Genomic DNA, 19,631 nt, shown 5'->3' on the forward strand with positions numbered 1-19,631 from the left:
CCTGGCTGATGACTTCTCTCGGGGCTGCTCTCTGCAGCCTCTCCCAACTCTGCCTTTTGCCAGAGCTCCATTCCCTACACTTTGCCTTCAGCCTTTTTGCTCCCTTCCCTTTACCAAGAGCCACGGTGCCTGGGCTTAAGAACTTTTTGATCAGATTAGCTCTGTCACTAACTTATCAACTAATGAGATGCTGGACAAGTGCCTTACCCGCTCTGAGGGCAATCGCAGAGTCTCCTTCATAGAAAAGACTAAATGAGACTATATTACACCACGGGCTTCACACAGGGAAAGATGACAGAGTAAAAGCTCAAAAAGTGTTATGGAAAAACCAGTACAGGCCTTCCATGATTATACAGCTTTGGTGGGAGGAGAAAGTCAAAACCATTCCTAGAGTCTCATTACTGAGAACAAGATCTCCATGATGACCCTGGTTCAAGAAGACTTCGTTGTATGTCCATAAAGCAAGTCTTCTTGATACACGTGTGTGCTGCTTTCCAACTTACGAAGTACTTCCATAAACAGAACCCTCTGCTGTCCTGGCCACCAGGCAGCACCTTCTAAGACCCGGCACAAATGCTACCCTGGAGATGAAGTCTTCCCTAAGCTGTCTGCAGAAGACATCAGGGGTGGATTCAGCATCAATCCAACCTCCTTCTAAATAAAGTCCCTTCCTGCACTGAAGAGGCGCATACATTTCCCAGACTCCCTTGCAGCTAGGGTGTCTGGTGTGATTGGAAGCTAGCCAGCCAAGCCGATCGGGTGCACATGTATTAGCCATCGTTTCAGAACAGACTTCAGCGGGAGGAGAGGTACAAATACAGTAGGGAAGGTCACGGTGGGGCAGCTGTTCTGGTGCTGACTTCTCTCATGGCAGATTCACAATTGGTCGGGCCACTCAGACTGAAGCAGGGCAGCAGCCCCCTGGGCGGCCCAGTTCTGGGTCAGGGTTTTGACACCCGCGTCTTTTTAGCCTTCCAGTGATTATGTAAGTCTTGAATTCTCTGTAAGTCCCTTTCTTCTTCAATTAGCCAGAGTATATTCTATTTTCTTCCCTTGATCTCTAAGCAGTCACTTAGAAGAGGAATTCTTTTTGACCTCCTTTCTGTAGCTACAGTACAGGCTCCTGCCCATAATCCTTGTGACAGTTGACTTTTCATTAGAGAAACTTTTATATATGACCATCTATTCTTCAACTTGAAAGCTGCTTGAAGGAAGACACTATGTCATTTTCAAGTTTGATTTTCTCCTCCACGGAGCTGGGCACAACGCATGCCCTGAATTGAACTGACACAGGCGCCTACATCAGCACCATGGCTGGCAAAAGACTGATTTTAGATTATCTCAAGGTTTTATTATTCCATGCTTTATCTCTTGTTCAATGATGCCTAAATGCCTGTTTTCATTTTTGTTTATAGTAGATTAGGCAACTCTTTAGAAATATTTATTCTCACTGCCTCACTTCCAAGAGAGCCACGTATTGATTTTGGCCATAGGGCCTGATTTGGCCTCACCCTGGGGTGGAGCCTGTCTCTACCACCATTTTTTTTTAACTCCTTTTTTCCCTAACCTCTTTATTGTGGTATGGTTTATTCACATATTTCAGATATACAATTTGATGAGTTTTGACAGATGTTTACTCCCATGAAGCCACCACCACAATCAAGATAGCTAACATTTCCATCACTCCTCAAGAGGTGTAATTTTCAAATTCCCAGTTTATCCCTTCCCACTCCCTTTACCCCCTGGTAACCATAAGCTTGCTCTCTATGACTGTGAGTCTGTTTTCCACCACCTTTTAATGTTGGGTTCAGTTATGTGACTTGCTTTGGCCAAGCTTATGTGAGCAGACAGGCTACGACAGAGATCCTTGCAATGCTCTTCCGCGGAGGTCTGTGCTGTTGTCATAACAGCATGACCCAGAGAGCCCACTGGTTCAAGGAGGAGGGCAAGAGACCCACGGAGCAGAGCCACCCCACCCCACGGGTCCAGCCTAAATTAGCCCCGCCCCAACCTCCCCTTTCCCTCTCATCTGCGGAGGCACAAGCAATGCATGCTGTCTGCTGTGTATCACTGCGGTTTGTGATCACTGGTGAGACAGTGTTCTTGGAACAATCAGTCACGTTCCTGGAAAGGCAAAGAAGGAAATTCTCCCTTTCAAAGAAGATCGGGTGTATTAGAAACCTGGATGAAGTTTAATGCTTGCCTCCAGCACCTTCCCTTCTCTGCACACCCACCTTCCTCCTGGAAGCCCATCTGCAGTGTTTCCACAGCATCACACCTGCTGGGGCTCCAGCTACTCTCCGCCTTCCCCCTCCCACCCCCTCATGCCTTCTCAGTAGACGTAACTCAAGTGTTTGCTTCTCTTTATTGAAGCCCCGTCTCTCCTCTCAGTATCATTTTCGGAGACTTGCATCACTCTCAGTGGCAAACTCCCAAACTCTATCCCCTCTCCCTAAGTGGTCCTTGAGTCCCAGCCACAGAGACTGTCTCCAGCTGGCCCTCCTCTGGGGTCCCTCACGTGGTACGCCCGGACCACAGCCAGCAACTTCTTCTAACTTCCTGTCCTGTCTCCTCTCTCCTTCACTGACCATCTCCCAAGTCATTCCCATGCAAACATCTCAGGACCCAATAGGTATCTTCCTCTCACCAAATCATACTCCAAATGTAACAGCTGCCAGATACCGCACAGGTGAACCCAAGTGTCTTTCATGAGCACTCACAGGGAATTTTATAAAGCAAGAGTGACTTTGGCAATGAGACTTTGCCCTGAATGTGTTCTCTGATTTCAGGATTTTCACTGTACACCTTTTTCTTGAACAAGGGGTAGGGAGGTGAGGGACAGAAGGTGGAGCCTCACCTAGAAAAAGATTGTGGGAACCAGTGACGGTTTTGGTGCGAAACTCTGGCCACTTCTGCTTCGATTATCAAAATTAAAGGCTGATACGCTGTGCTGTCTTATTCAAAAGTCACGGCTAATAAAAATGTAAGCAATATTAACTCAGACTGGAAAAACGGGGATTAAAATTTACCATGCAGAATACAGACCATAAAGAGTCTGCAACTAGGTTTTTGTTTTCCACTCAAAAGGGGTATCAAGCTGTCAGCTTCTGTACCAGCGTTTAACGGAGGAACTCTGAAGAGACCCTGGGTGTAAACCACATATTGTATGTTTTATTTAACTCACTCTATGTGATTCCAGCTTTCCCTCAAATCTGGCTGAGTTTCACTGTCCATTACTGAGTGCTGTCCCATGGCGGGGGGGGGTAAAGCAATGTGAAGAATTCTGGGCAAAGCCTCCAGGGAGGAGGCCTCGAGAACCCCTTACCAAGATGCTGAGTTGAAACCGACTCGGAATATTTATTTGGTGAATTCCAGGGATGAATGACAACTGTTTGCCAAGTATGTGTGGGGCTTATTAACAAAACAAGTGGCTAAGGCATCTCACAGGCATCCAGTGTCAGCCGCACACAAATTTTCACATCCCATTAACCTCAGAACCTGAGGCTTTAGACGTTTATTTTTACTGCATTGTGTATTTTAGCTCCTGTGCCAGCCAAGGTTTTGTTTTGTTTTGTTTTGTTTTGTTTGTGCAAATGGAAATTGGGTAAGCTTCCTTCTCTAATTCCATGGTTGATCTTTGTTCTTTACTTGGAGAAAGTCTTTGAGTCTAGACCAAACTTCATCCAACTGAAAATATCGATATTTAGCAGACCGTAGTGATCAGAAAAGGGGGCAGAAATGAGATTTTCAGAGGCGTATAGGGGGCGAGAGGAACAGACAGAGAGAAAACAGGTAGGACTAGCATTAAGTCAAAAATCACATTGGAGCCCTTATTCTATATACACCCACAGTCAAGCATCCATAAGTGCACCAACGGGGGTCAAACCGAAGGTTATTTTTAAGACAGTGTTGAAATAGTGCAGCTCATCAGCGTGTTGTATTTTGTGTTATATAATAAGAAATGCACATGTGTGCGTGCACGCGCACACACACACACACATTTGTGATATTTGGGGATGATGGTCACATGCGTGGAGTGAGATTCTAAGAAAAGGGAGCGTGTGGAACGAAGGTAAAAAGGACAGAGATGAGACCTTGAGCTCGGAGCTCTGGGATCTGAAAGTCACTGGAGTGGACTGGACGGGCGTAGGCGTGGCTGCAGGAGGAGGCAAGGCCGTGTCGCCATGCGCCTCGACGACCTCACAGAGGAACGTGCGTTTCCTAAAGGAAGTGGCGGGAAGGTCTAAGTTAAAGGGTGAGGCATGGTGATTCAGTGGCTGTGTGTCCCCGGCCCTTGGACAGGGTGCAGACGGGGGCTTGGAGGAGAGGCCGGGCTAGAAGGAGGTGGGTCAGGTTGAGACATTTGACGCGATAATCTAGGCAGGAAAAGAGGAGTGAGGACAGACACGTCACACAGCCTCCCGTTCACCAAGCCCTTCGACATCACGTCCATTTGGAAGGTTGTGTTCAGAGTGTCCACGAGATTCTTCTGAGCTGCCATTCCAGCAAAATACACACGAAGCACATCTGAGCCCTTCACGGCAACACCATGACCTCCAAAATCAGAGGTTAGAAATCTAACAAAACTAGTTGCATTAGCATATAGACTGTTTTTTTTTTTAATTTTTGTTTTTATTTTTAATGGAGGGACTGGGGATTGAACCCGGGGCCTCGTGCATGCTGAGCACACGCTCTACCACTGAGCTCCACCCTCCCCACAAACTGTATTTTATTCAGCACATTTTCTATGTTTCTCTGACTTCCATGAAAAATCTCCCTGTGTGTGTATATACGTAAATGTATACAGACATTCAAATTTTATATGTAATTATATACATGTGTGTATGCATATATGATCTATATATAACATCTTTACTCAGCTTTTGACCAGAAATGTTTAAATTATGTGACAAGTTAATATACCTACGAAATGAAGAAATTTGCAGGTATCAGAAAGTATCTATTTTGAAATGATGTAGAATGTGGCTATCTATATATGGAAAGTATGGCTTTATAAATAAGTTCAGTAATACAAAAGAAACTATCTTTTCATTGATTTTTTTTCTTTGTAACAAAAAAAACAAAAACATCGTAGGGTGTCCTTATTAACTAACTTTAAACCTCTGAGCAAGGTTATCAGGCACTAAAATACTTTATTCAATATTAATTTTATGATAATCTCAGAAAAAATTAATATAATAAGTATTTTACAAAGATATAAATTTATATTTAACATATTCATTTCTATATTTATATTTGACATATTCATATTTATCTTTAATAAAGTAATTAATGAAGCTATTTTAAATTTAAACTTCATACCAAAAAGTTAAAAATAAGTAAACTGCTTTAAGAAATTTTAAAAATTTAGTTCTCTTAAATAATAACTGAGGATATGAAGAGGGGAAAATCTCTTAATGCAGTTATAGTATAGGATTTTAGATCCAAGGCCTCCTCTCTGTTCGGACTGTAAGGAGATACACAGTAGAAAGTAGTTTTCAAGACATGATCTGACAGATTCTGGGATTCAGAGTGTAACAGAAGTCGTAACTCAGTTTTGCAGTGTTTCTGTTAGGTCACACCTACAATGTAATGTAAGAACAACCAAAATGCAGGACCCCTGCCTTATAAACTAAAAACCCAGCTGAAACTCCACTGATAGAAACTAAGGGCTACTTCAGTGTTAATTTTTTAAAAACCTTTCCTGTTATCTTCATAAAACCTCAGTCTATAATTATAATTTTTCTAAGCTTTGATCAACATTTTACTAAAGAAATTACTCAACAAAACAGATGCACCCCCAAGAACCCAGGGGTTCAGCATAGATAGATAGATAGGTAGATCGATAGATAGATAGAATGAATGGGCAGATTCAAATCAGAATGCTGACAGCCTGATTGTCTTTTTACACTCAAGCATTGTTAAAGCATATGAAAGACATGATTCGGACCCAGTCCTCTACTACAAAATTCTGGTCCATGGCAGTACCACCTGGACAATCAGCTCCCCCCAGGTTGTAACAGTCTCCATCCTGAGCCAGGCAGGTGACAGGTGGCAGGTGACATTACAATCAACTAAAGTGAACTCTGCTGCTGTGCTTCTAGCATTTAAATGGTCCCTGTCCCCACAGCTCCCCACCAAAGCAGTGGGGTGCGGTCACTTCCAGGCTCTCCTACATAGAGGGACACTTTCATAAGAAACAGAGCATGATTCAAAGATACAGCATAATTCAAAATATATAGTAGGAAAAGTCTGAACTGAAACCAAGGAAGCAACCTAAAGTCAGACTTCAAAATTTTTAACCTTCAATTTTTTTTTTTTTGCATTCTGAACTCAAGATGATTTGGCCAATAGAACAGAACTAGACAGCAAGTGCCACCACCAGCTCTGTGAGATTCACCTACAGACAGAGGAGCTGGCCTCCTCCAGCTAAAATGTTCATCTCTCTAAATGTCTGCCTTATCAAGCTGCCCTAGTCCTGAGACTCCTCCCGACAGATCACCACTCACAAGGTGTGATGGCTCCCAGGTCTTCCTGCACATCGGAAGCCGAATAAAAAAGATGATCCCAGAGCTTCACTCCTGACCAAGCCAATCGCGCTCTCAGGACGAGCAGTCATTGTTTTCAAAACTTTTGTGGGTGAGCTGATGGGCAAAAAAGGTAAGAGCAACTAATGTCTCTAGGAAACCACTGTAGGCATGCGAGTCAGTCACCCAAACAGTAACCCAGAGGTCATGTCTTTACTCACTGACTCACATGCTCGGCAAACATTTATTGTGCATCGACTGCGGGATGGCAGCAATGTGAGAAAATGCAAAGGAGCAGTAACACTAGCAGCCACCCCCTTATTAATCATGCACACAGCCCCAGGCTGGCTTCGTGGGTGTGCAACGGTGCAGCTGCACAGGGCCGTGGCTGTGGGAGAGCCCATGCGTGGTTCAATGCTCTGCTGTCATTATCTTGAAATTCTTAATAATTCTGCAACGAGGGGCTCTGTATTTTTATTTTGCACGGGGCTCTGTACTAGCCTGGCTTGGGATACAGAAGCTCAAATACGACCAACCCGAGGGGCACCTCCGGCCCCACCTCTTCATCTCCCCTTCCGTCAGCAGTGTCGTGAATACAAATGAGATAACATTGTTGGTAACAGGGATGCTCGATGCATCATCCTTGTGCCCAAATCCATCAGCTGTTTCCTCCAATGGGTGACGTCTTGTTGCCTGCTCCCCTCTCTTCCCTGGCTTACCGCCATCTTTTCCACTTCCCACCTCAACGGTTGCTATCTTATGGTAACGTCCAAGACAGGGCAGCAAAGATGTCACAGGAGTGGAGAGGGTACTTGTACTCAGGTGACAGGAAATGCTTCCTGGGAAAGTGGAGAGGCTGACAGCCCGCTTTAAGGTGGAGTCAGTCCTCCAGATTCCCTCTACACTAGGTAGAAAGCACTAAGAGGCTTCCAGAAGACTACATCGTAGTTGTATTCTTTCTGAGGAGGAAACAAGTATGTACCTCTGGGGCCTCCGGGAGAAGACTGCACATGTAAGCAAGCGTGAAGAATGCAGAGGTGAGGCGGAGGGTGGAGCTCAGTGGTAGAGCGCCTGCTTAGCATGCACGAGGTCCTGGGTTCAGTCCTCAGTACCTCCATTAAAACAAATAAACCTAATTACCTCCCCCGACCCACTCCCCTATAATAAGATTTAAAAAAAAAAGACTGCAGAGGTGAAAAGACAGAAGGGAAGACAGCAGAACAAGAGAGTGTGTGAGAAAACACGTGGAGGTGATAACACTCACGTTCATCTCCCTTATTAGACACAGAGCACCAGGCCGGGCAATCAGCATGGTCACACAGCCACCCCCCACCCCCACTTAGAAGGGCCTCAATCCTGGTTCAATGCTTCGCTATCACTGTTTTAAAACTTGATAATTTCTTAAAAAGGGGCCCCACGTTTTTATTTCGCCTTGAGCTCTGCAAATTACATTGCCAGTCCTACTTAGTACTGTGCAAAATGGCTTTGTGCACTGTCTCATTCAATCTGTGCGAATCCATGACCCATCATTATGACTGTGGTTCTGTGGAGGGGGAACTGGGGCATGGGGGAGGTATGCACTTCTCCAAAAGGTACACCACAAAGAAATGATGAAGTCAGGATTTGACCCCGAGTTTTTCTCCTGCCAAGCCAGCATGCTTAGCAGCAATGGGAGGGGAGGCTGGCTCTCCCAGTAATGACAGGAGCAGGTGCTCAGCTGGCTGGAGTACAGGGGCTCTGATAAGCATTAGCAGGAGACGGGGCAAGAGGCTGAGTTCAATCAGATCCCTGCTGTCCCCGAGTGACTGCAGGCTCGCCCTTTGGGACACGGGGAAACATGAAGGCGTGGTGTGATCAGTGTTGCATTCTAGAAAGTTTATTATGGTATTTAAAGTAATTTGGAGGGGGTCAAATGACAGGGCATGAAGATATTTAAAGCTCATTTAGTCTTTCCAATGTGGGGAAACAGGATTAATAATAATGCAAGGTAATATTTCATGAACACTTACTTTGTGCCAGACACTCTACCTGGATTATGTCATTCAAACCTATCAAAACCCTGAAAGGTAGGTGATTTTATTATCCTCATGCTGTTAATTAAAAAAGAGGAGGCAAAGGGCCTATAAGTAACTTGTCCATGGTTCCACAGCCAGTGAGGACCAAAGGCGTTATTTATTTAACTCTAGATCCAGCGATATTAAACACCAATACAAGTCCTAACAAGATGTCTTTTTAGCTAAGAAAAAGTTCTGCAACACGAAAAAAGATTTTTAAACATTAAAGAATGCTCTTTTAAAAAAGAATCAGAAGGGCAGAGTTTTAGCAGCCTTGAGAACTCACTCTAAAGCAACACCATTTAAAACCTTTTGTTCTTGGCACAAAAACAGAAAAACAGATCAATAGAACAGATTGGAAAATCCAGAAATAGAATAAAGTATTTTTTTTTAATGTAACACATGATAACACAAGCTCCCCATAATACAGAGTGTTAGGAAGATTCTTTCATAAGGAAAGTGGAATATAGCTGGATAATAATTTGGGGAACTGATGAGGTTAGACACATATTTTAAACTGTACACAAAAATAACCTCCACAGGGATGACAGAGTTAAATATAAAAAAAAGTTGAATGACAGAAAAACCAGCAGGAGACGGAATGGAATATTTATCAGATTTGTGAAAGAACAGTAACCTCAGCTTTGAAGCAGTGGAATAAATCATGAAGGAAAGGACTGGCATATTTGAATACATAAAAAATTTAAAACTTCTGTACAATGAAGAAACAGCAAGACTGAAATGAAAAGGACATTATACTGAAGGCACTATTTGCATTCTGTCTGACAAAAAGGGCTTTAAAACTCTACATACCCTCGTTCGAATCTGTAAGGAAAACATCAGACCTCAAAATATAAATATGTAAGGTAAGGGAAAAACAGTGAATCCGCAGAGAAGCACCATGGGTAAAGGAAAAAAAATAGAAGATGCTCCAGCCCACCAACAAGTAACACAACGGAAATTAAGCAAACTTAAGATAGGATTTTTCACCTCTCTTGAGTCCCATTTCCCCCCAAAACAGGCAACACCCAGTCTTGCCACAGTGCAGTGGAAAGCTGTGTGCTGGCTTCTTACTGGTGAAACGCAACCTTTTAAAGGTCAGTATCCCAATACACAGCCAGAGTCAGGCCGCAAACCACCCTCGTTCAGCAGTCATTCTGAACACGTGATCTTCTGGACACAATCAAAGCAAAGGTGGACTGAGCACGGAGATGGTCATTGGTTTTCGCTCACAAGGGGGAAATGCTGGAAATAATCTGAGCACCCCAAATCATGAGAATGGTTTTATAAACTGCGACACAGGCAGTTATACAGGGTGAGACATTTTAAGCTTTTCTTTTCAGAAGTTTAGTCCAAATGGATGAAGAAAGAGACAGAGATGTATCTTGAGGGGGAAACAATATTAAGAGAAAATCATAAAATTACTTCCTTTAAGGTGGTCAGAGCCTGGAGGACCTTATCATTTGAAGGAAGCAGTATGTTCGAGAAAAAAAGGAGAGAGAGAGAAGGCGGGAGAGGAGAGGGCGGGAGGGCAGAGCAGGAGAGGGGAGTGGGTGACGTGATTCCAGGCAGGCTGAGGTCCGCACAGCAGATGCAAAGGTAAATACAGAAGCGTTTGCTGTGGAAATGAGGGGAAGAAGACGAAGGAGGAGCAACAAAAATGTGTCTGAAGTGAAGACACGGGCCAGTTTGATCCTCTGAGAATTCCTTACTCAGGTGAGCCATTCTTGGTGCCTCCCAATCCAGTAGCCTGACACCAGTGACGCTGTGATTTTGTCACATTTTGTAACAGCATTTATGCACTCAGTATTTAGTATCACTTCCCAGCTACGAAAGGAAAAATGAGCAAGAGTGCCACCAGGGGGCAGCTTTGGTACTGGCAAAGGGACTTCACTGACAACCTGTGCAAAATACATATATTTTTTCTTTCGGTCCAGGGTCCATTTGTTTTGCAACAATAAATACTGCATCAAGTCCAGAGCAATTTCCTTAATGGTTGTGTTGTGGGTATGAATTTTGCTCTGTAAACTCAGGTGTGCAGGAAATGTCATGGTAGTTTACATCCTCTAAATAAAATTAAATCCGGCCTCAAGCCACCATCCTCCTTGGCCAGGTTCACAGTCAATCTCAGTCACTGTCATGACTCTCAGCCTCAGAGGTCCTGCAGAGATTCCAGGGGTCCCAGACAGGGCTAATGTTTAGGTCGTTGGTTCAATATGTGAAATGCTTATGGTCTGAACCAACATGGTCCTCAACAGGCTGGACTGTGCCCTTCCCATTAGGAATGGGCAGACATCCCGACATCTGGAACACACACACACACACACACACACACACACACATACACACACACACCCTTAGGGCAACAAAGAAGAGAGGCTGGGAGCCATTCCTGTCTGGAGAACTCTTGCCTCCAGCACGCCCACATGCCTCTTCCTGCTCTTCTCTCCTGTGCCTGCCTCCCTGCCTCCAGACTCTGCACCTTCCTCTCTGGCTTTCATCACTGCCCCGCTAAGCTTTTCAGGAAATCAAGGCAGAGTTCCTTTTCTGGTAGATGGCACGGAACTCAGACATCCCTCAAAGTTGTCGGTGGGGCAGACACTGGCCACCCTGGAGGATCACAGACAAAGGGACACACCCCCTCATCTCAGGGAGTTTCTGGTGACACACGTGCAGACACAGGTGATCAAGCACTGATGAATTTAGGTAAGAGTTGCCAACTAAAAGCCTCAAGACCAGAGCCCACTGACATGATACACGTTTCATTTGCCAACATCTAAAATAGTAAAGGCAAAGGACAGTTTGCATGAGTATCTATAAAACCAGCATCTCAAAACATGTGTTGCGACCACTCTTTGGAGCCGAGTAGAGGCTGCTGCCTTTATCTGGGGCCACTGCTTTCCAGTTTACCCCAGTCCCTACCACTCCCTATTGCATTATGCCCAGACTACCTCCCTCATTCATGTTACTTGCCCAGCTTCTATAGGTATTTGGGTTTGCCACCCCAGATGAGTAAACTGAGTAAAATTACACACAAGACACAGTGGTAAGTGTTCCATGAAACTGATTAAGCTTCTGCAGTTCCTCAACACTCATGCTGGTGGATCTGGAAATCCAGAATTATTTCCAATGAGCCTTACGATTTGCGCAGAGACTAAAGACACTGGCACATTCAAGGGATCAACTTGGTTCACATGCAAATGTTACAGACAAGGCCAGCTGCACTCCAGCATCCAGGAGCCTGCACTCCTGCCTATGCGCAGAAGGAACCCGAGGCACAAGAAGGTGTTTGTGAAACGCAGCCTTAGCTCTGTTCTTTGGCCTCATTTCACATCACTGCTATCTCAAGTGCCCGGCAGACCAGCCAGTCCCGAGTGGACAGGTGGGCACCGGGGTGAGTGAGCTGCAGGAGGCCAGCTCTGACCTGTTAAACTTAGGACAGAAAAATTAGAGAAAGAAAAAAAATTTTTTTTAATCAAGGACATCTGTACTTGTCTGGCTTTCCTGGGGAGTTCAAGTCACTCTCCATGGAAATTCCCCACTATGCACCTGAAGACAATGTCTAAAGACCAAATAGCAGTATATTAAATAGATAAATTAACACCACCAATTTGAAAAATGTGTCCTGTGTGTTGAAGGGTGTCGTTGAATATGAAGGACAACCCACTTTGAGTGTCCCCCCCGAACGTGCGTATCCAGCAAGCACGTTGCTGGAAACTTTTCATGACTACACAACTGCAGAAGAGCGCTGAGCAGACAAGCTGTCAGACGTTCTGAGTACCCCGTGTCCTTCAGCAGAAGGGACTCCCCAGCTTCCCAGCTGACTTCTGAAGAAAGCCGTACTCACGGGACATACCTCAGGGGCTCCTTGACCCTCCACTGCAGAATGACATGGAAGAAACTGACTACGACTAGCAAAATATCTGACAGGCTGCAGAAAACAGCATCTCAACCTGAAAGACGCCTTAAGAGAATCGCACTGTATCTCAGGTCTTAATAGTCTGGGGAAAGGGAATATGGTGCCCGCGAGACATAGGACATTATTAGTTAAGCATTTTCGAAATCGACATCCCAGCCATCACCAGAGAGTCTCAAGTCACACTCAGAAACACCTTATTTAAAGACACTTCCATATTAGATTCTCCTTAAATATAACTTTAAAAAAATACAGCTTTAAAGTAAGTGATATCCGCTAGCAAGCATGATTTCTAAAGATGTTATAAGTTCTGTTTCACAGATTTAAAAAAGACACTCATCTTCGAAAATTTAAAAAACAGACAAAACAAACAAAAACCTCACCCTTGCCACATCTTTAAAGAAATGGGTGTTTTTCAACAAGGACCTAATGTAGAGCATAGGGAACTATATTCAATTTCTTGTAATAACATATAATGGAAAAGAATCTGAAAAGAAAATGTATATATGCATGTATATGGATAACTGAATCACTTTGCTGTATACCTTAAACTAACATGCAAATCAACTACACTTTAATAAAAAATTTACAAAAAAAGAAATGGATATTTTTAGTTCACAATCCAAAAAGGAGTGATTGATAAGCCAATGATGCAGATGATGAGGGAAAGAACATTAGAATGAGTCCTCAAAACACACAGAAGAGCTCAGAATGTGTATGGACGCATATACACTCATGTGAACATGCGCGCGCGTGCAGGGAGGAAATGAAGTGAAGCCGGGGCCCTGAAGCCCGGCTGGCAAACCCTGGAAGGGGGATTCCTTGGAAGTCCACCACCTTGCCCATCTCATATTCTAGTGCTGTTAATCAGAAATCTGCCAGGAAGAGCACTAAATTCTCTCCAAAGATACCTGGAATATCACATGAAGTTATACCACCAAATAAGCAGTAAAACAATAAACCCATCAAGTAGGTTCTAAAAGATTTTTCCTTGTCTCCTGCTGAGGAGAAAGGAGCCTGTTATAAATAAACTAACGCTCGCTCGTCACAAATCTGCAGCTCAGTGCAAGAGAAAGCCGTCGAAATGACCATCCACGAGTACAAAAAGGCAGCTCGTTAATGACTTCGGAGCAGGTAACTTTTGTTGTTGTAATGCAGAGTTATTTAAGAAAGGTCGACAAAAGAGGGAATCTTCTGCATCGGAACACTGAGGAATGAGGAGGCAAAACAAACGGATGGAGCTTCCAGTTACATTCTCTGGGTCCTGCACTTTCAACTTTATCTTTGGCGTCTCTCCCTTGCCTTCTGCACCTGAGTGCTGAGGTGAGAAGAAACAAGCACGTGTCACCTGACTTGGAGTCACTTCAGAGAGCAAAGAACGCCTCTATCCCGTGCGGGCAGCTCTCGGGAAGCCCTGGGAAGCTGCTGCCGCCCTCACCGCGGCAAAGCCTCTGAACGTGAAGCCGGTGCAGACAGCGTGGGTGTTTTAGGAAGGAGACAAGGAGGGAGACAGAGAGAGGTGGGAAGCGAGGACAAATTATATACTAAGTCTGGGACCAAGTCATGACAGAAGATAGTTTGCAACCTAACTGATTGACTAGGGTAATAAAATGGTCTCCAAACAAGATCGCCCCCCCTTGGTATATAAGGACTAAATTAAGGCATCTCTGAAAATTTTCACATTTTAAGTCCATCCTTGAAAAGCCTTATTTTGAAGAGAAAGAAAAATAGCCTATGATATCACTCATATGTGGAATCTAAAAAAAGAAAAAAGAAGACACTAATGAACTCATCTACAAAACAGAAACAGACTCACAGACCTAGTAAACAATCTTATGGTTACTGAGGGGAAAGGGGGTGGGAAGGGATAAACTGGGAGTTTGAGATTTGCAAATATTAACTAGCATATATAAAACAGATAAACAAGTTTATTCTGTATAGCACAGGGAACTGTATTTAATGTCTTACAGTAATCCATAATGAAAAAGAACATGAAAACAAATATATGTATGTATATGCACGGCTGGGACATTATGCTGAACACCAGAAACTGATACATTATAAACTGACTATACTTCAATTAAAAAAAGTTGAATAATAAACCACTGTGTGGTTCTAGCATAAAACAAAAACTTCTTTTGTGTATTTTTAAACGCGCCTACTATGTTTAAAATTTTATACATGTAGATGATTTTAAAACAATAAACACATATGAGGTAAATGCTCAATTTTTCAAAAAATGTCTTTACCTGTTAAGAGAGTGTGGTCAAACCTGGGTGGCCTTTGTCTGGAAAAATACACAAGAATGCTATGGTTTCACTGGGTCAGGTCTTCTGTACTCGGCTTTATTATTACTGTTTCTGTTGTTGTTGTTATTTTCACAAAAGCAATACACAGTAATTGCCAAAAATTAAGAAACTGCGGAAGACTACAACAGAAAGAAAAAATCACCCATTGCTGAAATGTTTTGATGCCACTGTCCGCCCCGTACCTAACTGCAGACACTATGTTACATGTAAGTATCTGTGTACATACAAACTGCAGCTTCTCAAAACTGGTATCATACTATCATGACTATTTTATAACTTAGTATTTCAATTAATAATAAATTATGAAGCGGTTATTTTGGAACAGAGTTTTAATTGCCTATGCACTAGAAATCTGCATATAAATTACACACTACATTTTAACCAGTTCCCTATAGTTGAATACTGAGGTTCTTTTAAATTTCTTGCCACTCATGCCTGCGGCTCGGGCATGGAGGCCTTGAGATGCCTAGCAGGGTGGACTAGCTTTTGTCGTGTGGACCAGACCTTCTCAAGGGACTAGCACTACACCTTCAGGGAATATTTGTGACATTTGGGCAGATGTTTTTGGTTTGTGTGATGTCCAGGGGTTGCTACTGGTGTTTAGAGGGTGGGGACCAGAGATGCCAGCTGCCCCAGAACCTGACTCTGGGTTACATGCCAAGTGCAAACCCCTCTGTGCCCATTTTTTTAAAATGCTAAGCTTTCTCCTACCATGTACATCAAGGGGAAAATGTCTTCTACAATGTTTTCCAAAGAGTTGTGCACCTTTTGTGAAAATCTGTCACTAACACCCTCCATCCCTGTGATTTGCACCAGCACCACAATCTACTGAGGAGAGTCTGCATTTGTAGATGGTTCACCACGATTCTGAGAGTCTGTGTGAGGATCTTATCAAGTCCTCTTGTCTTCTAGTGTTGTCGTGCCAAATATTTCTGAGACAAAGCACATCTCTTTATTACAAAGATTCTTTTCCCTTCCAATTACATGTAAGGTCTTCTACTGCCTTTTACAAAATTACGTGTAGGTGGGTCATAGTTTCTACTGTCATCAGTGCAGGAGAGTAAAAGGAACGTTAACAGTGTTTATTATACACAGGGGTCGTTGGTCTATCGGGTTTAAAGCTGCTACGGTGAAGAAGACAGAGCCAGCCCGAGGCTTTGGGCAGAGTGCAGGTCTGACTGTGTGGAGAGGGAGCAAATACACAGGAGGCAGAGGCCAGAAAAGAGGCAAGCGCCACATGCACAGGGAAGAAATGAAGACCTAGGATACCACGATGCCTGAAAAGATCAGAAAGAAGCACATTTCCTGATGAAATCTTAAAAAGAGAAGCAGTTGGAACTCAGTGGTTGAACACAGTGTCACAGAGTGGTCGTCAGAGTGTCATTAGACTGCAGAGTGACTGTGATCTCAGAGGAGGTCTCACACACATGCGCACACACACACATGCACGCTTACACACCATGAAACTCCAGATTTGTTACCAAATAGCCCTCTGCCCTCCCGCTGCCAGGGAAGGACTTACCACGCCACCGACTCTGAAGTCTGATGGCTCAACTGGACACTGGTCTGAACTAGAGGGGCCGAGCCTTATTCTGTTTATTTATTTTGTTTATTTATTTGTGATTCTCCATCCAAGATAAACCCCGAAATAAATTTCAAGTGTGCTTTAAGTACATTCCAGGTTATCAGTCCTCCACTTGCATTCTCAAACTACAGGAAGCGTAAAACCACACAGACCAACAATAGGTATCTTTGCCTCCCATTCTTGGGAAATTCAAGCACAGACATCCATGCCGAGAGACAGGATGAGGAAACTAGGAATCTGGGAACCAGTGACGATTTGTCTGCAGCACACATGTTTATGAATTGGAAACAACCAGAACAATTAAGACACTATGATACCAGACTGGGCGAGGGCACCATGGCTTTAAATGACAGGAGAGCGTTCCCAAAATGAAGGGACAGAGAATCGTGGATGTTAACCAAAGGAGAATCACTGTGGGCAAGTCCTGGGGACAGAAGAGAACGACCTGATTCATAGTCGATTTCCAGTTAAGATTAAAAGTGTCTTCTGGGCTGAATTATCTGACTTTAGTTTATGTCTCATTTCTCAACTTCAAATTTTCCAAGATTAGACAATGTAAGTATTTCTTGAAGTAAAGGGAGAGAAAGTCAAAACTGTCCCTAAACATAACAGGACGATTTAGTTATCCTGATCCGGGTCCATGCAACAGTACTGAGTCCGCAAAACACGGATATTACCTTCTCGACTGCTTAGCAATGGAAAAGCGAGAAAAATGGTAGCTGTATTGTTCCCCACTGTAAGCCATTATCCCCCACCCCATGCCACCAGAAATTTCTGTTGCCTTCCATCCAAGTGGAAACTGTCCTCGTAAACCTCAGTAGTAAATTCTCACGCTGTCCAGTTCTGGTTTCCTTTCATGAGCTACTTACCGTCTGAAATGTGTTCTTTAACACTTCCCCATTTGCAGCGTGTGACAAAAACGTAAGTGAAACTGGAGGACCGCGGCACTGAAATGGCCAGTGGAGGGCTCGTCTGGGCAGAGGCACAGTCACACCGGCCACGTCTCCCCATCTCGGATGCCTGGCCTCAGGTTGGACCAGGAGCAGGACACTGACATATTAGGTACATACTGTGAACCTTGCAAGAGGCTTAATGAGCCATAAATAAACCAGAAGTGGTCTGAGACTGAGGAGGATGCCACAGGAGAGGACCCAGGGGGCTCTGGAATCAAGACCATGGTCTTCACTCCTCCTCCTAACCAGGCACAAATTCTAGGCGCGCTGTCATGGAAGACGAGGACCCCGTGCGCTCCCCTGCCTGCTGCTCTCTTCCCACTCCTGCCGCTGCCCCTCTGCCCCCTGGGGTCTCCATCCCACCCTCCTGTCTTAAGATTCTTCCCAGAACCCACTTCTCCACAGTTGTCCCCAACTCGTGTCTACTTATTGCCGGATTCCGCTCTAGTGTCACACATCAGGGTAGGTATCCGGGGTAGGTATCCTTTCTCTCTGCTTTCACAGGCTTTCTCTCCATCCAGGCACCTGCTAATTACCATGTGTTGATCTCTGTACTCATCTGTCTCCCCAACTATGAGCTTCCTAGGGCAGGGACTAAGCCCCTTCTGTTTGTGTCTCTGGTGCCAGGCATAGTGAGCGCTCGATCTGTTTGCCTAACTGGGAAGCTCTCCCTTTTCTTCTAGAGGCTGTCACCTGTAAAAGCTGCTAAAACTCTCATTGACTTCCCCCCTGAGGGTAGAGAGGGGTTTGCAGAAGTTGGGGCTGTTACTAAACAGGGTCATGCCGCTAGCTGAGCTGGAGAGGGAGGAGGCAAGGGACACAGGATGCCCTATCGATGGTACGTGACATGGTCACAGAGTCCTCAGGGGATTCTCACTGACTCAATTCAATCTACACTGAGTCCATGCAGCAGGGGAGTGGGACAGTCCAGCAGGACTGACTTAGGAGACTGCCTAGTTCTCGGAAACCCGGGTTAGAGGCAGGACTGTCCCTAGCAGGGCCACGCCAGGGGAGGTACAGGAGCGACCCAGGAAGACTCCAGCACTCAGGGCTTCTCCTCACTCTGGGTGGTCAGCCCTCACCAGCTGAGTGTGAAGACACGTTCCCCACATTTAGTTCAACGATCAGTTCAAATTCATTGCTGACATCTTTTTTCTGTTTTATCCCATAAACCCCCCGGACATAAGCTTTTTAACCACCTTTGTTGGTGGAAAGAACAGAAAGTCTCACCCTCACAAATGGCACCAGATTTAGACTTCAACATGATCTGCATGTGAGGTGATGCGAACAGTCACAGACATGCACCAGCAGAGCTGAAGGAAGAAGCCACTCATTGCATGGCTTTAACCTTGGGTCCTGTCACCAGCTCACATTCTCTGAAATGCACTGTGAATCAGAACTTCTGACAGATTCTACAACCCTTGTGCAAACAGCATGGTTATCCCAAGTGTGTGTGTCAACTATGTTGATCTGTCAAACGTTAACTGTACTTAGAATGGTTTGGCAAGTCATTAGCTTTTTATAGACTAAGAATCAGCTCTCTAGATCTTCAAGGAGTTCTTGCAAGTACAGAATTATTTATAGGATCAACAGACAATGGGCATTGAGTCTATTTCATCCAAATGAAAAATACAGTGTGCTTATTACTCACCAAATGAAGTTTTGCCCAGAACTCCGGTCCTTCCTCCGTCTCTCTGAGGCTCGGTGGAATGTACCAAAAGCAAATATTGGCATATTCAGGCTGATGATTAAGAAAGTTTGAAAGTTGTTTTATTAATCTAAGATTAATCTTAGGATGCAATTAAACTCTTAGCTAGTTTTTAAAGAGTCATTATGTGTGTATTACGTTAATAACATCAGAATCTGATAGAGTAGGCAACCACTCTGCCTCACTTCTGCTAACAGCTTACTGGGAAATCTCCTTCTCAGTTGGGTGCACCTAGAAACTCTTCCCTCTAGAGAAGAGATGAGCACAAGAGTAAGTATCATGAAGCTTGAAGCTGACTCAACCCAGCTCTGAACATCAGTCAGCGCCTGATACACAGATCCCCAGAGATGCCCTGCTTCCTCCTTCTTCAACGCCTCTCCTTTAGCTCCCACACCACCATATCCTTCCAATAACGCCTTCTCTACTTAAGGCAGCCAAAGTTGTCTTCTACTGTGTGCTACACTTGACAAATGCAAAGTCCCCGGTCTCCTGTGAGTGGATAACATACGACCGACCTGGGCTTCACTTTACCAGCCCTGCTGTGACCCTCGTCAATACGGCTTCAGAAGGGGAAAAAAA

The 19,631-nt window shown here is 44.4% G+C and overlaps 1 protein-coding gene across 2 annotated transcripts in view; it reads right to left on the minus strand.

The window, feature by feature from the left end:
• Positions 1 to 19,631, minus strand: part of GADL1 (glutamate decarboxylase like 1) — a 143,704-nt gene that overhangs the window by 21,532 nt on the left and 102,541 nt on the right. For both annotated transcript variants that reach the window (XM_072940917.1, XM_006200751.4), the window contains exon 14: positions 18,996 to 19,085. In XM_072940917.1, the coding sequence (XP_072797018.1) occupies positions 18,996 to 19,085 (90 nt within the window). The remainder of the gene's footprint in view (positions 1 to 18,995; positions 19,086 to 19,631) is intronic.

Source organism: Vicugna pacos, chromosome 17 (genome assembly GCF_048564905.1).
Source record: "Vicugna pacos chromosome 17, VicPac4, whole genome shotgun sequence".
NCBI lineage: Eukaryota > Metazoa > Chordata > Mammalia > Artiodactyla > Camelidae > Vicugna > Vicugna pacos.